At 38.8% G+C, this 24267-nt stretch overlaps 1 protein-coding gene across 3 annotated transcripts in view; it reads right to left on the reverse strand.

Annotated features, from left to right (window-relative positions):
• keap1b (kelch-like ECH-associated protein 1b) overlaps positions 1-20977 on the reverse strand; it is a 28324-nt gene extending 7347 nt beyond the window's left edge. Inside the window, exons 1-4 of one of the 3 annotated variants that reach the window (XM_061909945.1) lie at positions 20873-20977; positions 8720-8895; positions 7989-8583; positions 3727-3972 (exon numbers count right to left, since the gene is read on the reverse strand). In XM_061909945.1, the coding sequence (XP_061765929.1) occupies positions 3727-3972; positions 7989-8294 (552 nt within the window). In that variant the 5' untranslated portion in view covers positions 8295-8583; positions 8720-8895; positions 20873-20977. Of the gene's footprint in view, positions 1-3726; positions 3973-7988; positions 8896-20868 lie in introns of all 3 variants that reach the window. The other 2 variants (XM_061909951.1, XM_061909955.1) reach the window with 2 other exon arrangements.
• Between the last annotated feature and the right edge of the window lie 3290 nt (positions 20978-24267).

Below are 24267 nucleotides of genomic sequence, written 5' to 3' on the forward strand. Positions count from 1 at the left end.
TCTCTCAGTTATGGCCTAAAAGGAGGCATATACAAGTAATATGAGCCTGCTGGTTTTACGGATAGATTTTACTTTAAAAAGGACAATGATGGAAAAGGTAAACAAAAACTAATTTACAAAAAGTAATTGCATTTTCAGCTGTAGGTGCCATGCCAAAGAGTGTCAAAGTTTTTGTTTTCCCAGTATGTGATAAAGTCTTCACAGGTGTAGTCTAAAAAGAGTTGTTATTGCAACACAGGGTAAACTCAGTATGGGTAACAAGGTTTCAAAAGTAAAGAAGGGAGGTTGGCAAAGAAGCACAGTTAGTGCCTTGCGGAAATACGCCAAAGGAATGTGTACATTTGTACAATCGGGCGTCAAATGTATGGATATTCTCCTTCATCTCAGGGAATTCAATCGATCATAAAAGGACTGTTCAGTTTGCCTTAAGGCTGGTAAACACATGAAGATTTTCTTAATCTTAGGATATTCTATTTTATCTGGTACAGAATAGAGTCCACACAAAGACTAAAAATCCAGCAGTGAGCAGTTTTGATCTTTATATGCGTGTGGTGTACTACAATATCAACACAGACCATCACGCACATGACGATTCTGTCTCACCACAGACCAGACTTTAGTTCTCCAAGCCCGAAATCTGGCGTGAACAAACATTATCTAAAGAGGTGGGCGTATTGATCTACATATAAATAACATCGATACCAATGAGTCTATTGGTATTGGATCGATATTAGTGTTTTGAGCTCAAGGTCAAGGTTTTTTTATAGCATAATTTTAAAACAGTCATGACTGCCCTAATGTGTTGTACAGTTTAAAATCAGAAAGGTAAAATGTTTTTAAAATCCTAATAAGTACAGATTATCGTATATATAAAACACAGTTAAAAAAAAAAATCAATAAAATGTTAAAAAGGATACTTTCCTTATTGTGTCACAATTCACAGAGCAATGACTCAGTGTTCCTCACAGACATGAAGTAAAGATTGAACACTTTTATTACGAACGGTTATCGGACTTAACCTATTTGGTGCCAATTATTGGGACACATTCACTCTTAACACTGTTAAGACCACAAGACAATCTTATAAGTTATAAGCTAATCGGGCATTTGCCGTCTTTGGTCGGAAGGGAGAAAATCAGGACAATCTTCACTGACTGAGAAGATCTAGCCCGAGAGTTGGTGCCAAGGCCCAAACACTTATGCTCTAACAAATGCCCTGACTAAAATGGTTTCACTCTATTGTGGTGTAAAAAAACAGCTGTAAAGATGAAAAGGTGTGAATCCTCTGTCAATGCCAACAGCAGTCATTAGAATGGAATTCCCGCTCGTTACCGTTGAGGTATTGTGTGGCAAAACAATCGATAGAAAACAACCTTTACCAACACAAAATCAGTCTTTAGAATGGAATCACATGTTCAGTTGCAATATTGGCATAAAGGGAGCACCTAAATCCAGGTTTTGGGATGGTAGAAATTATTGTTTTGCCACACAATACTTAAACGGCAACAAGCGGGTATCCATTCTAATGACTGAGGTGTCGCGCCTTTATACCGTAGAGCGAAACCATTCTTAGCTGGGTGAGGAGGAGGGTTGGGCATCGTTTGAATTTGGACGCATTCGATTACGATTGCAGTTTCGCTTCTGATTCCAATCGAGTATCGATTCCAATTATTTTAAAAAGCTCGGTAAAAAAAATGTACTACTCTCAAGCGGCTATTTCTTATAAGTATATAAATATCTATCCTATGAACTTGAATATAAATGTACACTTTCACAAAACTTTCACTCTATCTTCGAAAACCCCAAAAAACAAAAAACAAACATTCTGTTGTTTATGTTCCGATCAGGGTTTTATGCTGCAGATTTCGACCACCCGTTTGTGTGCATTAACCGTAATTTTTAAAAATGTATTAACGGTGACTGCTACTGACAGTAAGGCTGGGCAATAAAACAATATTAATGTATACCACAATAGACACATAATATAAAACAAAGAGATATTTAGGTTGATACATATTTTTTATTTTATGTCGAAGAAACCGCAAGTTGCAAAGCAAGAATAAAGGCAGACCCCTCTCTCGTAATCCAACAACACAGGAAGTGATCACTGATTAGTGAGAGTGACACAGTAACAGCCAATTAGGTAACAGTATCAACTATTAAGTTTGGTTGTGCCACCTTGTTGTCTCGCGTTCGATTCTTTGCATGGAGTGAGAAGAGTGCTGCATAAAACGAAGAAATTGTCGATTAAACAAAAAAGTCACCTCTGCAGTATGTCAATTTTTTGGATTTAAAAAAAAAAAACAGACCATAGTCAGATCAATGTGGACCACCTTCGCTTCACTCACCCGAGCAGAGTCGTGACTCCCTGGCACCGAGTTTGGAAACAATTGTTCTTTTCAGGTTTCTCTATATTTAGATTTTTACACTTTGCACTATTTTGTAACACTTTATTAGACATTTCTTATATACTCCTTATTTTTGCAACTTAATTTAAAAGATTTTTAAGTCTTGAATGTGATTTTAGAATTTAGTTTACATTAATTGGTATTTTCCATGGTTGTGTTGACATTGTCGTTCCTAGCTAAGGAGATTATAATCAAAGGAAGGTTATATTTTAAATAAAAATGTTTACATTTAATATATTGTTCTACTGGTCCTTATTTTAAGTAAAAAAAAACATTAATAATTATTGATTTTGAAAGATATTAAACACTTATATTGTGATACAGTTTTCAGCCATATGCCCCGGCCTAATTGACAATGTAGCAATATCAACAGAATAGTATAACTAGCTCCTTATTTTATTTTATTACATACAATTGTTTGACCAAAATAAAGTCTATAGTACACATATAAACAAAACTAAAAAGTTATTTATATTACTCACTAAAATCATTTGGTTATTGTCCTCAAATTTCTCCTTTTTCTAGGGCCCTATTCCCAGAGTTTGTAAACATTAAAAAAAATAAAAATAACTAAATAAATAAGAGGGAAAATAAATTACATTACAATTAGTCTCCATCATATACTTATATAACCCTTGGTATCAATGCTGTTGATTTATGGATCAGTCAGTCTTCCTCCTATGTGGGTCGCAAAACAGCAACCAAACAGCCCAACAGTTGTTAATTTCCTGTTAATAACCTGCTCACTTTCTGCTGTAAAAGAGAGCACTTATTTTTTGTGCTTTTTCAAGCTAGTTTAGCAGATAGCTTAGCTATTACTGTACCTTTCCCTACTTGCTCTTCCACTGTGTGTACTATGTTCAGCCTATTCCTCCTTTCAGTGATAATAAAACTTAAGAACTGCAGTTTATTAGCTGAGATTGAGGAGTTTTGACTTGGAGGAGTGGCTTCATATGGATAGTTAGCTGCTTAGGAGTTGGCAATTCAAAAAAGTGGACGATTCCAGGAGATTTTAAATAGAAGACCCGGTTCCCACCGGTGCCTAAACTTTGTTAGGAGTATAAACTGCTTGAGCTTTGGCACCAGCTCTTAGACTAGACCTGACCAATCTTACTCTATGAGCAAGAACTGATGACGCCTGCTCAAGTGAGAGAGCAAAACATCTTCTAAGACAAACTGAACAATCCAGTTGTGATCGATTAAATGAGAATGTGGCAGCAAGCACGAAAAAAAACCCTACAAGGATGGAAAGGTTAGAGTCCGAACGATCCAAAATAGCAGCGATAACGTAATCCAAAACACAGAAAACTCATGTTACCTGGCTGAAGTTCATATAGATGTATTCCCGGGCCTTCTGGTGCAGCTCTAAGCAGCCAATTTGCTCTGCAAAACTGGCAATGCCAATGGCGTTGCTAGGGTCCAGCTGTTGGACCAGGAAGTCACAGCAGGCCTTCACAACGCTATCTATCTGGTACATGACGGCGCCGTTCATCACGTGGATCACGCACTTCTCTCCGACTGAAATGCTGGCTGTATAGGCAAACTCTATCAGTCGGTCCATGACCTGAATGGGTCAGAAGAGCAGAACGTGGGGTTAGGGTTAATCAGTGCATCGCTCTTTAGTTATTAGTTTAATGTGACTGTTGATGCAAGTTGTGTTTTACGTCAGCACAAACAAAAGCTTTTATCAAATACTTTACCTGTAGAACTATAATGATGACCAGTTTTGAGTGACAAAGAAGTATTTATTTAACAATATGTCCAAAGACATGCACCTGGGGATAGGTTGATTGGCAAATTGGCCCTAGTGTGTGAATGTGAGTGTTACATTTCCATCTGTGTTGGCCCTGCGATGAAGTGGCGACTTGTCCATGGTGTACCCCGCCTTCCGCCCGAATACAGCTGAGATAGGTTTCAGCACCCCCCGCCACCGCAAAAGGGGCAAGCGGTAGAAAATGGATGGATGGATGGATGTTTATTCCATCCATCCATCCATTTCTTACCGCTTGTCCCGTTCGGGGTCGCGGGTGGATGTTTATTAGTATTCCATATAAATATATATAGTGTACTATAGCGCAGAGGTCTTTAACAGGGGGTTCGTGATTCCCAGAGGGCCTGCGAAGGTACTGTTGTAAAATATCAAGTTGATTGGGTTGAGTTTTCTCCTGCCTTAATGTGGGAACTGAGCCGATGTTGTGGCTTGTGCAGCCCTTTGAGACATTTGTGATTAAGGGCTATATAAGTAAACTTTGATTGATTCATTGAACTTTTTCATATATTATTTTTCGACATATTAAAATGTTTTAAATACACATTAACATTGATCCAACATATTGTATTATTTATAAATGCCATTGGCATGGACATCCTACTCACTGTACTTTGCAGTTTTAAAATAAAAACATAAACCAACCATATAATTGTATTCATGTTAGCATTTAGGATGTCTAGCGATGAGCACTCTAGTTGCCAGCTAGCGATTTACAGACTAGTTGCCAGCTAGCGATTATCACTTTCGTTACAAGCAAGCGATTAGTGCTGTAGTTACCAGCTAGAGATTTGCGCACTAATTCCCAGCCATCATTAGCGGTCTAGTTGCTTGCTAGCAATTAGTGCACTAGCTGCAGCTAGCAATTAGTGCTCTAGTTGTTAGTTAGCAATTAGTGCACCAATTGCCAGCTAGCGATAAGTGTGCCAGTTGCCAGAGAGTGATCAGCACACTATTTCCCAGCTAGGTATTAGCTGCACTAGTGCTATCAAATGAACATTTTAATAATCGCAAAATAACAACGTATCTTTATGACCAGTTTAATATAAAACAATGTTTTTGCGAGATAGGCAGGGGGGTCTCCGGTTCATCAGTTTGGGGGTCTTTGGCCTGAAGACTTCTGCTAAAGCGATGTTTCTAATATATTAGAAACCGTCGTTTATGGACGAACTCATCAAGGCCGAGTCTATCGCGTTTTTCTTATTACTAGTGTCTGCTTAAGTCATGGTGCATGGTTGACTGCTTTTGTTGACAGAATTTAAAGCCACTGTGTTCATTTATATAAAAAATAGGTCTGTTTGTCAACATGTTTTGTAGTATTGTCAACTTTCTCACAATCACTAAGCAGCATCAAAAGGATCCCACAGTAACTTCCTGTTATGTGCGTGTACACTTCAAAACAAAAGTATTGCAGTATTTACCTGGATTCTGCCACACAATTTGAAAGGGATTTTGTTATTGTAGTCTAGAGACGGAACAAACTTACAGCAGCAGCTGTTAGATAAAATACAAGAAAGCTCAAGAATACAATTAAAAATATGAACAATGTGAGCAAACTGCTGTAGGATCAAAATGTGTCATCGCTCATTCTTCGTATTTCTCTGGTCAGTTACAATAAATGTGCCAGCAATGGTTAGTTTCTGTTTCGATTTAACATCAGCCAGCCAGTCGCGGTATTTATATAAAAGGACTCCATCCAGGAGGTTGCTTATTTTCATTTAACATTGTTACTTCACCTTTGAAATTATCAAACATTAAATTGAATAAATTGCAGAAGAGTATAAACGATCTACAATTTTGTTCAAAGAATAAGGTCAGCTTTCTAGACCATGTGCAGGGATGTGGGTACACTTTGAAGAAAAAAAAAAGGAAAATAGAGAGACAAAAACGAAGAACATTTCTATCAGCAGTAAGTGCTGACACGCAAAGCCCGAAAGAAAATTTTGAAAATCCAAACTTCATTTCCTGCAATTGGCTGCATTTCTAAACTACATTTAAAGGCCTACTGAAATGAGATTTTCTCATTTAAATGGGGATAGCAGGTCCATTCTATGTGTCATACTTGATCATTTCGTGATATTGCCATATTTTTGCTGAAAGGATTTAGTAGAAAACATCCACGATAAAGTTCGCAACTGGAGAAAAACCCTGCCTCTACCGGAAGTCGCAGAAGATGACGTCACATGTTGATGGCTCCGAGTCCTCATATATCCACATTGATTTTAATGGGAGCGTCCAACAAAAACAGCTATTCGGACCGAGAAAACGACAATTTCCCCATTAATTTGAGCGAAGATGAAAGATTCGTGTTTGAGGATATTGATAGCGACAGACTAGAAAAAAAAACACACCAAAAAACGCGATTGCAATCGCGTTGCATTGAGACTGATTCATATGTTTTTAGAGACATTTACTAGGATAATTCTGACAAATCCCTTATCTTTCTATTGTGTTGCTAGTGTTTTAGTGAGTTTAACAGAACCCGATAGTCGGAAGTGTACGTCCACGGCCGAGTGTACACGCGCAGTGTCTCGGGGAAGTCGACGGCAGCTGTACGGGAGGCGCAAGCTCTGCTGATATCCGGTAAGTGGCGACTTTTTAACCACAATTTTCTCACCGAAACCTGCTGGTTGACAAGTGGTCGGGATCCAAGTCCGCTCTGATCCATAGTAAAGTTTCAACTCCGTGAATTTTAAACAAGGAATGACAGTGTGTTTGTGTGGCTAAAGGCTAAAGCTTCCCAATTCCATTGTTCTACTTTGACTTCTCCAACATTAATTGAACAAATTGCAAAGGATTCAGCAACACAGATCTCCAAGATACTGTGTAATTATGCCGTTAAAGCAGACGACTTTAAGCTGTGTGTGTGCGCAGCGCTCATATTCATAACAGCCAGTGACGTCACGCGTACACGTCATCATTAAGCGACGTTTTCAAGAAAAAAGTCCCAGGAAATTTAAAATTGCAATTTAGTCAACTAAAAAGGCCGTATTGGCATGTGTTGCAATGTTAATATTTCATCATTGATATATAAACTATCAGACCTTTAACCTTTAGCTATATTCTCATCTACCTATCTATTTTGGCTCTCTTTTTGACACTTACATGTCCCATGTAATGTACCACAGAAATGTCTTTTTTTTCTAGTAGATAATTTACTAAAACTAACATCATTGAAAATGTAGGGTAAAATTATATAACATGCATGCAAAGAACTGAGAAAATGTTTACTATTTGGCAACTATACTGTAGCCACGCCTCTTCGGGTAATATACTTCTGATGTTGTGACATAAGTGTACATCCGTCACGTCAAAATACACCTTTTCGTTGGCTACTAATAAATATTCAAGAACTACAACTGGTTTGTAATTAATAGTGTTCAGATTGTAATTATCCAAATATGTTGAGCCAAGTGGACAGCCGTCAACGTTGTGGCTCGTAGAGCGAACGGATGCGACAAGTAAGCTGGCTAGATGTTAGCTAACTAGCGAGCTTGTTTTGGTGCTTCTGATAATCTCTCTTTCCTGCGGCGTTTAGGCAAGAGGAACAGCGAGTAGCTTCGGCTTATGCGAGCGTCCAACACGTTTTGTTTGATTATATTTTTATTGATATTTCATTTAAAAAAGCGAAAGTGATGTTTTGATGCGAAAGTGAATGTTTAAAAACGCGACTTTCCGCATTTTCACAGAAATTTCACATGCCTCTGCATATGATGGAAATTATACAATCCAATGACTGCAATGTCAAATGGTACATGGAATCTACTTCTTCATACCTGAAATTAATTAGTGGAGTTCAGGATGTGACTCACCCTTGGGTGGATGCCCTCGATGGGCACCTGCTCCATGCCGCACTCCTTTAGGCCGTTGGTGAACATGGCCCTGAAGACGGGCGACGACGAGGCGAGCACCACCTTGTGAGCCACAAAATCCACAGCCTCCAGATCCTTGTAGCGCACACGGAGCGTCACGTCGCAGAGCTGGCGATCCAGACGCAGCTCGTTCATGATGGCAAAGGCGGCGGCCGTGTGGCTCTTGAGCGTGTAGCTGAGGACGCGGTGGCCGTTGCGCGTGGATGGAGTTACCAGCGCTTTGCATTCTGTCAGGCACTCTGACATTTCCTACCTTAGCTCCACCTCCTTATTCTCTCGCACAGAAAGCGTTAGAGGGTACCATCGCACCGCAGGGAAGCATGGGTGAAATCAGGAACTTGGGGTTGGAGATGGATCCAGGTGTGTGGAGCTATGGACTGCTATCCAAATTCACGCACAAGCAAATGACTCCTTAGATGAGTTCAGTACCTGTGTCAAGCTGTGCGACTCATTATGGAGTTACTGGAGACCGCATGGCTGGATAGACTGTTCCATGACTTCGCACCGACATTGTAAATCTTGAACATTCCTCTGGCTACCAAGGAAAAAAGAAACAAAGAAAGAGAACCAATTCAGGCTATTTGTCCCATTCAAGGATCAGCCTTTAAAAACACGCTCCTTAAAAATGTAGTCCAACAAAAGTTCAGGAAAGAAGAGTAAAATAAACTCACAGCATCATTTGGATAGTCATGGAGGCGGGAAGTTTTTTTTTTTTAAACCTGGGAGTTGTGTGTCAAAAGTGTATTAAGAATAGCTTTCGAAAGGGAAGCCTGGGAGAAGGTTTTAGATAGCTTTCGTAGTAGACGCACCCTTACATTTACTAGGAAGCAGTCAGCTCATCAAACACCTAGAAAAAAAGAGAGAAAGTGACATCAGACACTAGATGCAATAAATAAGATGCCAAAACAAACAAGACTCAGCACCAGTGTATATACACCTGTTATTCGTACGGACTGATGTTGTCAACACTTCTTTCTAATCTTAGCACCATGCCGCTCTAACTCGTGTGTGACAATATGGGCTTTACAGACAACACGCTACTCCAGTTGAACTACTCCCATTAACTACATTGTTATGTTTGACTACAGCCAGTGCTCAATTTATAATGTGGTCCTTGGTTATGACACTTACCGAAACAGAACATGTTTGTAAACTAAGGGAAATCCTGTATATATATGGTGTTTCACTTCTTTTTACAGGGCTCAAATTTAACCACGGCAACCGAGGCAACTACCGCGACCACCCTCGTCATTTGCCGTAATGCCATAAAAAATTGACCAGCATCGGCGGCAATAATATGCTGTGACCATCCTTGACTTTTTATTTGTTAATGGACGAGGGATGTAACAGTAAACGGTATAATGATAATTTCCGATAAAATTCCAGACGGTTAGTCACACTGTCTAATTTTTTAATGACCAAAAATACACGAAGTCAGGCGCATGCGCACTAGCGTTGTTTGGCTTGATAATCATGGCAGACTAACGACATAGACTTTCATCCAGAGATTTCCCCTCGGAGTAAAATGAACCAGGCGCTTGGTTTAACGTCATTTTCCACCGATTCCTGCCGTGCGTTTAAGAGTCGACTGCTGTGTTTAGATAGAGACAGGTCTGGACAATATCGACAATATTGGAGAAAGGCGCACTTGTCCCCACACTAACGGTATATAGCGAAGGAGAAAACTATTTGATGTTGCTTTTATTTTCTCAATACAGCGTTCATCAGCTGCTGTGACTGAGAGTTAATGATGTGAGGAAACATGCAGCAGGTGATGTGTCGCAAAAGTTTTAACAAGTTGATTATAAAGTCTGTAGTTTGTTTGTTTAAGTAAAGCGCTTTGAGTACCTTGAAGGTAGAAAAGCGCTATACAAGTACAACCCATTTATTTATTATTTTATTTATTTGTTTACTGAGATGTTCACTCGTCCTTTATTTACCTGCAAACTGTATCGATGTGATGTGAGAGGTGTCACTCTTTGTTTTTGTTGACCAAACTGTTGTACTGATGGGAGGCGTTGGAGAACAATGAAGCTTGTTTATTTGATTTTATCTTAATTAGCCAAAGTGCTTTGTTTTATTTTGATATCAAAATGTAAACACCAGTTTTTTGTTTTTTTACATTACTTGTGTTTTTTTTTCATGTCACAAACATATTACTTCAAAAACCATCCATGTGATATAGCAAGCACGTTGTTAATGTGTTATTGTGTGTCGTTAATACCTATATGACATATTTCTGCTCAAATTCTTAATGGATCCGTCCCGATACAGCATCTACATATACATATAAATCTACATAATGTAAATAAACCCCGGCCCCCCCAAAAAAACCTCTCTCTATAAAAATGTAAAAATTGAGATAAAGGCATCATGTAATAACAAAAAGCTGACACTTTGATATTATTAAAGAATTTTTAAAAACTATTTGTCTTTAGATATATAGATAACGTTTATCTATAGTCTTTTTATTAGACATTACAAATGACATGATGGTATTACGTTCACACCCCAACACTGCTTCACCTAACAATCAGTAATCATGATTTCAATATGGATACAGATAATCTTAATCATTACTTTGGCCATAATTGGCAGCCCTAGATCTCATTCATGAAGACTATTTTTATCTATCCGGGCAAAAGTGCAGTTACGTCTTATGGCCATCATGCCTTGGTGCCCTCCTGTAAGGCAGCACTTGCCCTGACTTTAAAAAGTTAAAATTTGAGGCCTGTTTTTATACACAATTTGAGAATTTTGGTTTTGGGGACTTCATTGAAATAAAAAATCAGTTAGTGCTGTTTTCATCCCGAGCTGAACTTTAGTTGTTTTGCGCAGGATTTTTAGTGTTTTGTTTTGTAAAGACAATATCGCGTGTCTGTGATGTGTCAGTTTTCCTTTTCTGTGGATGCAGCAGCTACTCTCGCCCCTAAAAAGTAGTATTGCATGGTGTTTCTGGAAGCTCCATGTGAATTTATAAATTAGGGCTGCACAATTAATCAACATCAAATTGACAATGAGGCTTTATTTAGTGGCGCAATTGCAAGAGGCTGAGTTTTTTTTTTGTCTCCGCCGTCACCTGCATGTGGGTGACAGACCTTTCGCTGGTTCACTTCTGGGTGCCTTTTGGTCATTCCCGGGAGCCCCGGGGATCGTGCAGCTTGCTGCGGGACTTGTGTAACTCCATTCTGGGTATGATTTTTAACCAATTTTGGAGTTTTTCAGACTTTTCCTCAATTTGTACCCCACTTTCACTGGTTCACTCTTGGTAGCCTTTTTGGTCATTCCTGGGACCCCTGGCCTCGTGCAGCTAATCAGAATTGTTGAGAATAGCGTTTATTTCTCGCTTCAAACAGGAAGACGCCTCCCTCTGTGCATCGCTCTCAGCACATTTAACAGTAGAATTAAATTCAAAAAGTAGAAGGAATAAACATCTCAAATTAGAAAGAAAAGTATGAAGCCAGATGTCCAGTTTTGGGAATATTTCAGCTTCAAATTGGATGGGCAGTTAAGCCCATCAACGAACGAGCGAGAATGTAATGATCACGAGATGGCAACAACAACAAAAAAAAAAGACATTGTCCAACGTAGTTTTTCCAACTGGAAATGCACTATAAGATGTCTAATATTTAAAGGGGAACATTATTACCAGACCTATGTAAGCGTCAATATATATGATGGTGCAGAAAAAAGACCATATATTTTTTTAACCGATTTCCGAACTCTAAATGGGTGAATTTTGGCGAATTAAACGCTTTTCTGTTTAACGCCCTGGTGGCGATGACGTCAGAACGTGACGTCTCCGAGGTAATACAGCCGCCATTTTCATTTTCAACACAATGTTAAACATTGGGTCTCAGCTCTGTTATTTTCCGTTTTTTCGACTATTTTTTGGAACCTTGGAGACATCATGCATCGTCTGTGTGTTGTCGGAGGGTGTAACAACACTAACAGGGAGGGATTCAAGTTGCACCGAAGATGCGAAAGTGTCTGCCGCCAGACCCCCATTGAATGTACCGGAGTGTCTCCACATTTTACCGGCGATGCTAAGGCAGACATGGCACAGAGATGTATGGATAACCTGCAGATGCATTTGCAACGATTAAGTCAAAGAAATCACAAAGGTGAGTTTTGTTGATGTTGATTTATGTGCTAATCAGACATATTTGGTTGCGGCGTGACTGCCAGCTAATTGATGCTAACATGCTACGCTAATCGACGCTAACATGCTACGCTAATCGACGCTAACATGCTATTTACCGGCGGTGCTAAAGCAGACATGGCACAGAGATGAATGGATAACCTGCAGATGCATTTGCAACGATAAAGTCAACGAAATCACAAAGGTGAGTTTTGTTGATGTTGACTTATGTGCTAATCAGACATATTTGGTTGCGGCGTGACTGCCAGCTAATTGATGCTAACATGCTACGCTAATTGATGCTAACATGCTATTTACCAACGGTGCTAAAGCAGACATGGCACAGAGATGTATGGATAACCTGCAGATGCATTTGCAACTATATTACGTTTCCTTCCACCCACATTTAATGCGAAAAAAAACACTTACCGATCGACTGATTTAAGTTGCTCCAGTGTCACGAGATGCGAAAGTCCTGATCATTTGGTCCGCACATTTTACTGGCGATGCTAACGCAGCTATTCGGCCATGCTATGGCTATGAATAGCGTCACCAGCTATTCGCTCAATAGCTTCAGTTTCTTTTTCAATACTTTCATACTCCAATCATCTGTTTCAATACATGCGTAATCTGTTGAATCGCTTAAACCGATGAAATCAGAGTCTGAATCCGAGCTAATGTCGCTATATCTTGCTGTGGTATCCGCCATTGTTTGTTTACATTGGCAGCACTGTATGACGTCACAGGGAAATGGATAGTCGCATCACAAATAGCGAAAATCAAGCACTTTAAAGCTTTTTTTTAGGGATATTCCGGGACCGGTAACATTTTGAAAAAATTTTTAAAAAATACAACAAGCCACTGTGAACTGATTTTTATTGTTTTTAACCCTTTTGAAATTGTGATAATGTTCCCCTTTAATGAAGTAACATTTTTGCTTAGAGTTATTCACCTTCCAATTATTGTACAATGATAAACAACTGTCGGTAGTGAGAAATTAAAGTTTAGATCATTTTAAATGGTTACTTGGATGAATAATATATGATTACTTTACATAATAAATGTGTGTAGAGACAAAATGATTGCATATTATTAGAATGTGTGGCACCTTGAAACAAGAATATGTTGATTGACAGTGTAAAACTAACATAACGTCCTTTACTCGTTATTTTTTAAGTTTTATACATAATGTATAAAAAAAAATTGCAATTTGAAGAGAAAAATTGTAATCAGGTTTTTATCTCAAAATTGTGCAGACTTGTTATAAATGATTCCTGAAGTTGACTCACCGTTATTAAGTTACCCTTCCATTTCTTTGACAGTGGTATGGTAATATGTATCAGTTTACCACTTGTTTTGTAGTACAAAAAAAAAGAAAACCTTGTGTAATAATCAATTTTTTTTAGAGTTCGTGGTAGGGCAGGGCGATATTGCCTTTTTTTAACATCGCGATATACGATATATATTAAGATATTTTGCCTTGGCCTTGAATGAACACTTGATGCATATAATCACAACAGAATGATGATTATATGTGTATGCATTAAAACATTCTTCTTCATACTGCATTCATATATGCTACTTTTAAACCTTCATGCAGAGAGGGAAATCACAACTAAGTCAATTGACTAAAAGTATATTTATTAAAGTCATTAAGCAATGGCACAAACATTCAAGTCATTTCCAAAACATAAAGTGCAAGATTGTCAGAGACATTTTAAGTGTCAAATAAAACTGAACTGCAAAATAGAAAATCAAATAATATTCGTCCTTCACTATGTGGTATGTTACTACACTAAGGTTATGAAATTCTCTTCATTCTCTAACCAGTGACTTTTCAAATGATGCTACATATTAGCAGTAATGCTACTTTTTATAGCAACGCTTTTGCCCCACACTTGACAAATTACGGTTGTCTGATGGAAACCCTGCTGTTTTTATTGGGAATTAAGTCTTCCTTCATTTGTTACCAGATCCGCACCTTCTTTTTCTTGTACGGCTATGTTAGCAGCTAACATTAGCCACGTCGCTACCTCTCTGCTGGGCGAGGGCGTGTATGTGACGTATGAGGTGACAGTTGTGACGTATGTAAGAATGTGCGCCAGCTTGTCTGTGAGGAGAGACAGGAAAGAGTGAGAAGAGCCTGAATGCCCGCAGCTAAAAGCAACTGCCTGAGAACGTATACTCGAATATTACGATACAGTCATTTTCTATATTGCACAGAGACAAATCCGCGATATATCGTATATATCGCCCAGCCCTAGTTGGTAGGTTTTATTCTTCAGTAAGAATTTATAAGTAAATTGGTAATCAATCAAGGATTAAAGTTGACTTTAATACAGTTCAGTAAAAGTACAGAATGTATGATAGTAGTACGTAATTAAATAAATCAAGAGTGACATTCTCTGATGAATAGATTTAGCATAAATATTGTGTAGGCGCCAGCGCCCCCCGCGACCCCGAAAGGGAATAAGCGGTAGAAAATGGATTGTGTAATAAACAGATAAATGTATCAGATCATGAGTTATCAAATAATAAATTTTAGAATAATGATATTAGACAGTGTGGTTCAGCTTTATGCTGAATAAACACAGTAGTGTTTATTCAACCGGCTTATGATGTACATGGAGCGAGTAGAATTCAATCAGCCCCATATTCTAATTCCACATAAACATTTGTAGTGTTGTGCGTGCAAACAAATGTTTTAAATAAATTATTCCGCCCCAAGGTTGTATGTTGTATTTAGACGGGAACTGCACAAAACTCAATTTACATTTCGTGACTTGAATGTTAATCAAGTATTAGTGATATTGTTATTATAAAATTAACATCAAATCAAAACCACACAAATATAAAACATTATCATCAGCAGGTCATTACTGTATAAATGAATATACTGTAAATAGATCATAATATTTGCGCACTATTGCTGAAAAAAGACTTTAATAACCAAAAACAGTGCTGCTGAAACCAGATGTTATGACGTAACTAAGACGCACGCAATTGTTAGTAGCGTAATCAGCATGTCGCCGATGTGGACGTAACTTTATTATAGCCCAAATATACCCGAGGACAGCATGCTATAAAATGTGCAAAAATTAAGAGGACAGTGGCAGCTTTTAAGGAGAGAAAGTCCAATTGGAGCAGCAGCACAAAGCAAGTGTCGCAGGCATCGAGGGAAAATAGAAGAGTTTCTAAACACCAGTACATTCCATAATAACAGCAGAAAAAGATTCTAGATTTGTTGCTAGCTGTTTATGACAAAGAAAAAGTCACTCAGTCTCTTGACACTTAAATAATTCTCAAAAGTATATTGAAAATACAGTATATCAAAACAATATACAAATATTTGTTAATACCAATAATTAATAACACACATTTGTTTTTAAATATATACTATATTGCTAATTCTTGGTTAATATTCAGGTCTCGAAATGTATGTGGAACATTGTTGGCACTTTTGGGGTGATTATTTATTGGGTTTTATGGTGGGAATAAACGCCATGATGTCATGGCTACCATTGGCTCCACAGGGCTCGAAAGGGCACACGATGTTGTATTACATTGTGGGTGCTGGGGAGCATTTTTTTCTGGGCGTAGGTATTGTTTACATGGCTGTACTTTATCCGCGTTAACAAAATGGACTAAAATGGATCGTACAAAATAAAACAAGCAAGAGACCACAACTGCACCAAGACAAACTGTACCCTATTCCAAAAGCTTGTTGCTTGGGAAAAAAATCTTAAATTGGTGGAATTGATACGTATGAGCACTTACAATAGACAAGGCTATTGTCGAAGTCAAACTTGTATAATTTTTGTCAAGTCAGATTTTATACTGGTAAAAATGTTCAGAATGCAACGACGAGTTGAGTTTATACCAAAATGGATACATGGATGATACAGTAGAGGATTGGAAGAATGTCATGTGGTCAGAGGAAACCAAAATAGAACTTTTTGGTATAAAATCAACTCGTCGTGTTTGGAGGAAGAAGAATACTGAGTTGCATCCCAAGAACACCATACCTACTGTGAAGCATGGGGGTGGAAACATCATGCTTTGGGGCTGTTTTTCTGCTAAGGGGACAGGACATTTGATCCGTCTTAAGGAAAGAATGAATGGGGCCATGTGTCGTGAGATTTTGAGCCAAAACCCCCTTCCATCAGTGAGAGCTTTGAATGGTTGACCAAATACTAATTTTCCACCATAATTTACAAATACGAGGGCTTCACGGTGGCAGAGGGGTTAGTGCGTCCTGCAGTCCTGGGTTCAAATCCAGGCTCGGGATCTTTCTGTGTGGAGTTTGCATGTTCTCCCCGTGAATGCGTGGGTTCCCTCCGGGTACTCCGGCTTCCTCCCACTTCCAAAGACATGCACCTGGGGATAGGTTGATTGGCAACACTAAATTGGCCCTAGTGTGTGAATGTGAGTGTGAATGTTGTCTGTCTATCTGTGTTGGCCCTGCGATGAGGTGGCGACTTGTCCAGGGTGTACCCTGCCTTCCGCCCGATTGTAGCTGAGATAGGCGCCAGTGCCCCCCACGACCTCAAAAGGGAATAGGCGGTAGAAAATGGATGGATGGATGGAATTTACAAATACATTCTTTAAAATTCCTACAATGTGAATTCCTGGATTTTTTTTTCCACATTTTGTCTCTCACAGTTGAAGTGTACCTATGATGAAAATTACAGACCTCTGTCATCATTGTAAGTGGGAGAACTTGCACAGTCTGTGGCTGACTAAATACTTTTTCGCCCCACTGTATATATCGTATATCGCGATATGGCCTAAAAATATTGAGATATTAAAAAAAGGCCTAACTCGAATATCACGATATAGTCATTTTTTACATTGCACAGAGACAAACCCGCGATATATTGTGTATATCGATATATTGCCCAGCCCTAGGCCTAACCACGGCCCATCAGGAAGGAGCAAGGGTGAAGTGTCTTGCTCAGGGACACAACGGACGTGACGTGGTTGGCAGAAGGTGGGGATCGAACCAGGAACCCTCAGGTTGCTGACACGGCCACGCCATCCCCAATACGCTATACACTTGCAAGTCCAGAAAGACCCGCAATGCAACGAGTTTGCATGTCACATAGGGCTGGAGGATATATCGATATACGATATAAATCACGGGTTTGTCTCTGTGCGATATAGAAAATGATTCTATCGTAATATTCGAGTAGACGTTCTCATGCAGTAGTTTTAAGCTGCAAGCATTACACTACAGGCTCTCCTCGCTCTTTCCTGTGTCTCCTTCTCACAGACAAGCAGGCGCACATTCTTACATACGTCACATACTGTCACGTCATACGTCACATTCGTACACGCTCTCGCCCAGCAGAGAGGTAGTGGCGTGGCTAATGTTAGCTGTGATGCTAGCGGGTTGTTGCGAGAGAAAGAAAAACAGCATGGGGCCCATTGTCTGGCAGTGGTTTGGCTTCAAGAGGGAATATGTTGAATAGACAACTTTAATTTGTCAAGTGTGGGCACAAGCGTTGCTACCGAACGTAGCATTACTGCTAATATGTAGCATCATTTGAAAAGTCACCTGCTAAAAACTTTAATAAATATAGTTTTGGTCAATTGACTTAGTTGTGATTTCCTTCTCTGCATGATAAAAGTAGCATATATTAGTGCAGTATGAACAAGAATGTTTTAATGTAGACACATAGAATCACCATACTGCTGTGATTATATGTATCCAGTGTTCGGCGGCGGCGATGACCAAGAAGAACGCCGAGTTGGAATATAATTACAACACTTTATGTACATATTTATATAATATTTACATATTTATATAAAATGTAACTACAAGCTCCATTCACAGACAGAGTCCCATTGTTTTTATGAGCGGTCGAGCGAGTTCAAAGCCAGAAAAAAAAATAAAAAATTGTTTTTAAATTATTTATTTGTGGCGGCCGTAATTCTTTCGTGGCGGGCCGCCACAAATAAATGAATGTGTGGGAAACCCTGATGTCTGATAGGGCTGCGAATCTTTGGGTGTCCCACGATTCGATTCAATATCGATTTTTGGGGTCGCGATTAGATTATATATCGATTTTTTCGATTCGACGCGATTCTCGATTCAAAAACGATATTTTTCGGATTACAAAACCATTCTGTACTCATTCAATACATAGGATTTCAGCAGGATCTACCCCAGTCTGCTGACATGCTAGCAGAGTAGTAGATTTAAAAAAAAAAAACCTTTTATAATTTTAAAGGACAATGTTTTATCAACTGATTGCAATAATTTAAATTTGTTTTAACTATTAAACGAACCAAAAATATGACTTATTTTATCTTTGTGAAAATATTGGACACAGTGGGTTGTCAAGCTTATGAGATGCGATGCAAGTGTAAGCCACTGTGACACTATTGTTATTTTATTTTTATAAATGTCTAATGATAATGTCAGTGAGGGATTTTTAATCACTGCAATGCTGAAATTACAACTAATATTGATACTGTTGTTGATAATCATTTTTGTTTCACTACTTTTGGTTTATTCTGTGTCGTGTTTGTGTCTCAATTGCTCTGTTTATTGCAGTTCTGAGTGTTGCTGGGTAGGTTTGGTTTTGGAATTGGATTGAATTGTTATGTTATTGCTGTGCATTGGTTTGTTGGATTGATAAAAAAAAATAAAAATAATAACCCACCCCAAAAATTCGATAAAAAAAAAAAAAAAGAGAATCGCTTCTGAATCGCACAACGTGGGAATCGCGATTCGTATTCGAATCGACTTTTTCCCATCCCCCTGTCTGATCACTGACATTTTTTTGCAAAGAAGTTAGTCAGTGACTCATCATGAACTCTCTCCACAGTGGAACTGAATGTACCACAACACGACCCAGCAGCGGTGAAGCCCGTCCTTACATAATACATTTAATCATCAACACCAATACACACGCACACACGCACCATTCAGAGCTTTTCTTCCCACAAAAACAGTCTCACACGCTGTGCCGCTGGCCGCTTGTTTTGATCATAAACATCACAGGTGGCACTGCAAATAAAAGCTTTGACACCGATATGACGTACACATGACTGTGTGGAGCCACAAAATACTTTGACGCGTCTCTAACTAGTACTAATACTACTACAGTACTATGATCAATACCCATGCTTAGAACTAATACTACTGCAGTACTATGATTAATACTCATGCTTAGTACTAATGCTACTACATTACTATGATTAATACTCATGCTTAGTACTAATACTACTACAGTACTATGATTAATACTCATGCTTAGTACTAATGCTACCACAGTACTATGACTAATACTCATGCTTAGATCTAATAATACTACAGTACTATGATTAATACTCATGCTTAGTACTAATACTACTAAAGTACTATGATTAATATTCCTGCTTAGTACTAATACTACTAAACTACTATGATTAATACTCATGCTTGGTACTAATACTACTGCAGTGCTATGATTAATACTCATGCTTAGGACTAATACTACTGCAGTGCTATGATTAATACTCATGCTTAGTACTAATACTACAATACTATGATTAATACTCTTGCTTAGTACTAATACTACAGCAGTGCTATGATTAATACTCATGCTTAGCACCAATACCACTACTACTACTACAGTATTATGATTAATACCCATGCTTAGTACTAATAGTACCGAAGTACTATGATTAATACTCATGCTTAGAACTAATATCACAGCAGTACTATGATTAATACTCATGCTTAGTACTAATACTACTAAAGTGCTATGATTAATACTCATGCTTAGTACTAATACCACTAAAGTACTTTGATTAATACTCATGCTTAGTAATACTACTACAGTCCTATGATCAATACTCATCCTTAGTACTAATACTACTACAGCACTATGATTAATACTCAGGCTTAGTACTAATACCACTACAGCACTATGATTGATACCCTTGCTTAGTACTAATACTACAATAGTACTATGAGTAATACTCATGCTTAGCACTAGTACTACTACAGTAGTATGATTAATACTCATGCTTAGTACTAACACCACTACAGTACTATGATTGATACCCTTGCTTAGTACTAATACTACGATGGTATTATGAGTAATACTCATACTTAGCACTAAAACTACTACAGTACTATGATTAATACTCATGCTTAGTGCTAATACTACTTCAGTACTATGATTAGTACTCATGCTTAGTACTAATACTAGTACGGTACTATGATTAGTACTCATGCTTAGTACTAATACAAGTACAGTACTATGATTAGTGCTCATGCTTAGTACTAATACTACTACAGTACTTTGATTAATACTCATGCTTAGTAATACTACTACAGTCCTATGATCAATACTCATCCTTAGTACTAATACTTCTACAGTACTATGATTAATACTCATGCTTAGTACCAATACTACTACAGTACTATGATTAATACTCATGCTTAGTACTAATACTACTGCAGTACTATGATTAATACTCACGCTAGTCCTGATAATAACAGACGCTAGAAGCTAGCTGCACTAAATCGCTCCCAACACAAACACGCAAAAAAAAAAAAGGCGGTTTTAGTAGAGTCACAGTTGTCAGACACCATCCGCGTTCCACCCCACCCCCCAAAAAATGTGACCCTTAAACCCCAACACACGGCGGCAATTGCGAGCTGGAATGTTTAATGAAACATACTCACGTCGTGGAGCTGCCTTCGACCATGGCAATGAAAGTGTGCGCCAGGCAAGAGCAGCGAGGGGGGGTGGAGGGCGGGGGAAGCGGTAACTCACCATGACTAAGCAGCATTGTACCCGGCCTTCTCTCGCCTTCACAATAAGAGTCTCCCCACCATGGCCTCAGCCCGACCTCTGTTGACAAGTCACGGTAGTAAACGCCGCTCCAAGCCACGAGGCTTTTATTGAGAAGGAGGTTTGAGAGCAAAAGTAAAGCGTTGCTTGGGTGACTGCCAGCGGAGTCAGAATCTTGTTACATACTGTACATGAGGAACACTCAAATGTGACAAACAGGTTTTATAAATACATTTGATTAAATAGGAGTTATTCTTGGTAATGGTTAAAATAGTGAATTTGTCGCTGATCAAACAGAGTGATAATGCACTGTCAATCAAAACATTTGAAAAGTTCACCGAATTTAATTTGAAATGAAATGCAATTTGGAATGCTTTACTTGTATTACCAATTTTATTCAGGGAGCAGTTGGCATACTTGGGGTTCAAGCTTATGCACAGCCTGCTATTTCACTTGCAGCCACTAGGGGGCTACCGAAGCCCATAAACCAGGGGTCGGGGAACTTTTTTACTGAGAGGCATACAAGCCAAATATTTTAAAAAGTATTTCCGGGAGAGCCATATAATGTTTTTTTTTAAGACTGAATACAACTAAATGCGCGCATTCTTAATAAAGACCAACATCTTTTTTACATATAATAAGTATCCTATTCTTTTTAATAACATTGTTATTAGGGCGGGCTTCACGGTGGTAGAGATGGCGACTTGTCCAGGGTGTACGCCACCTTCCGCCCGATTGTACCTGAGATAGGCGCCAGCGCCCCCCGCGACCCAAAAAGGGAATAAGCGGTAGAAAATGGATGGATGGATGTTATCAGGGCTTCACCGTGGCTCTTTTGATGACAGGCTTCTGGCTCTCAGATAAATCTTAGCTGACATTGCTTAACACGATAAGTAATGAATAATTCCGCTGGTAATCACAGTGTCAAAAATAAGGTTCAAAATATAATACAATCTCATGCATTTTAATCCATCCATCCGGTTTGTAGCGCACCTGTTCAAGAAGTCTCATCAATGGTAAGAAGTATTTTATTTATTGTTGGTCACCTTCAGAATAACAATGTTCCCATCCATTTTCTACTGCTCATTCCCTTTGGGTTGGCGGGGGGCGCTGGTGCCTATCTCAGCTACAATCGGGAGGAATGCGGGGTACACCCTGGACAAGTCGCCACTTCATCGCAGGGCCAACACAGATAGACAGACAACATTCAAACTCACATTCACACACTAGGGCCAATTTAGTGTTGCAAATCAACATGTCCCCAGGTGCATGTCTTTTGAGGTGGGAGGAAGCCGGAGTACCCGGAGGGAACCCACGCATTCACGGGGAGGAAATGCAAACTCCACACAGAAAGATCCCGAGCTCGGGATTGAACCCAGGACTACTCAGGCCTTCGTATTGTGAGGCAGACACACTAACCCCTCTTCCACCGTGAAACCCTATATGTATGTATATAGTATAATATTTATTTGCTGTAAACAACACATTCTGAACATTCGTTCTCAGGATTGGACTGTGCACCATTCTTCCTTTTGCACAATTTTTTTTCTTTTCTTCCTATGTTTTGCATATTTGTAGACTGTCACATTGATACTAGAGTTGCTTTTAATCTCATTGAACCTGTGTATAGTGACAATAAAAGGCATTCATTCAATATTCAACGATGTCTTTGGAGGGTCAAACTCGTCAACTGACCAAAACTGTTTTTATCATCTCAGAAATATTTCTAAAGTGAGAAATTTGTTGTCAAAATTGGATCCGGAAATGATCATTTACACGTTCATTTCGTCTTGTGTTGATTATTGCAATTCTCTTTTCACGCCCTTCAACAAGTCAACGCTAAAGAGATTTCAGACTGTTCAAAATGCAGCTGCCAGACTTTTGACCAGTGCACCCAGAACAGCCCATATCAGCCCCGTTTTATCCAGTCTTCATTGGCTTCCAAATAAATTCCGCATTGAGTTTAAGACTTTAGTCCTGACATTCCGTGCATTGCATGGTGGGGCCCCACAGTACATCACTGACTTGTTATGCCCCCACTCTTCATGGCGCAGCCTCCGGTCTTCAGGCCAGGGTCTTCTAAAGATCCCAAAAAGTTGTTTTAAAACCCGTGGCATTCCATAATATAGCTCCCAGACTCTGGAACATTTTGAACTAGTCCCTCCGTGATCTTGACTGTGTTGAAACTTTTAAGAAACATTTGAAAAGTTCTCTTTTTAGTCAAGCTTTAAGTTATTGCACCTTTTGACTATCATTTTTAATCCACTTTGTATCCTTTTTATGATGTTGCCCCTGTTGTTTTAAATTGTGATTTTGTGATTTTATCAGTGAAAAGTGCTTTATGAACTAAATGTACTTGTTTACTATGTTTAGTATATTTGGCTAGTGTAACAATACACAGTTTGAACAGTAACACTGTGTTTGAATATTTAATTAGGTGATTCTTTGGCATACCACTAGATCAGGGGTAGGCAACCTTTGGCTCTAGAGCCAGATGTGGCTCTTTTGATGACTGCATCTGGCTCTCAGATAAATCTTAGCTGGCATTGCTTAACATGATAAGTAATGAATAATTCCGCTGATAATCACAGTGTTAAAAATAACGTTCAAAAGATAAGACATTCTCATGCATTTTAATCCAACCATCCATTTTTTATCGCACCTGTTCAAGAAGTCGCATTAATGGTGAGAAGCATTATATTTATTATTGGTTAGCTTTAGAATAAGTGAATTATATTGTGAAGTGAATTATATTTATATAGCGTTTTTTCTCTAGTGACTCAAAGCGCTTTACATTGTGAAACCCAATATCTAAGTTACATTTAAACCAGTGCGGGTGGCACTGGGAGCAGGTGGGTAAAGTGTCTTGCCCAAGGACACAACGGCAGTGACTAGGATGGCGGAAGCGGGGATTGAACCTGGAACCCTCAAGTTGTTGGCACGGCCACTCTACCATCCGAGATGTACCACCCCAATAACAACGTTATTAAAAAGAATAAGAGACTTGTTATTCTCTAAAAATGTTGGTCTTACTTAAAAATGCACGCATTTAATTGTATTCAGTGTTAGAAATATTATATGGCTCTCACGGAAATACATTTTAAAATATTTGGCTTTCATGGCTCTCTCGGCCAAAAATGTTCCCGACCCCTGCAGTAGATGAAGGCCGCATACCCACAGTTTGAGAATCACTGCTCTTTATGAATGAATAATAATAATAAGTAGTCATTTAAACAAATCCAAATTGAGTCATGCACAGACTCGGAGCAAGGTCTTGTTATTGTAT

This window comes from Nerophis ophidion, linkage group LG01 (genome assembly GCF_033978795.1).
Source record: "Nerophis ophidion isolate RoL-2023_Sa linkage group LG01, RoL_Noph_v1.0, whole genome shotgun sequence".
Classification (NCBI taxonomy): domain Eukaryota; kingdom Metazoa; phylum Chordata; class Actinopteri; order Syngnathiformes; family Syngnathidae; genus Nerophis; species Nerophis ophidion.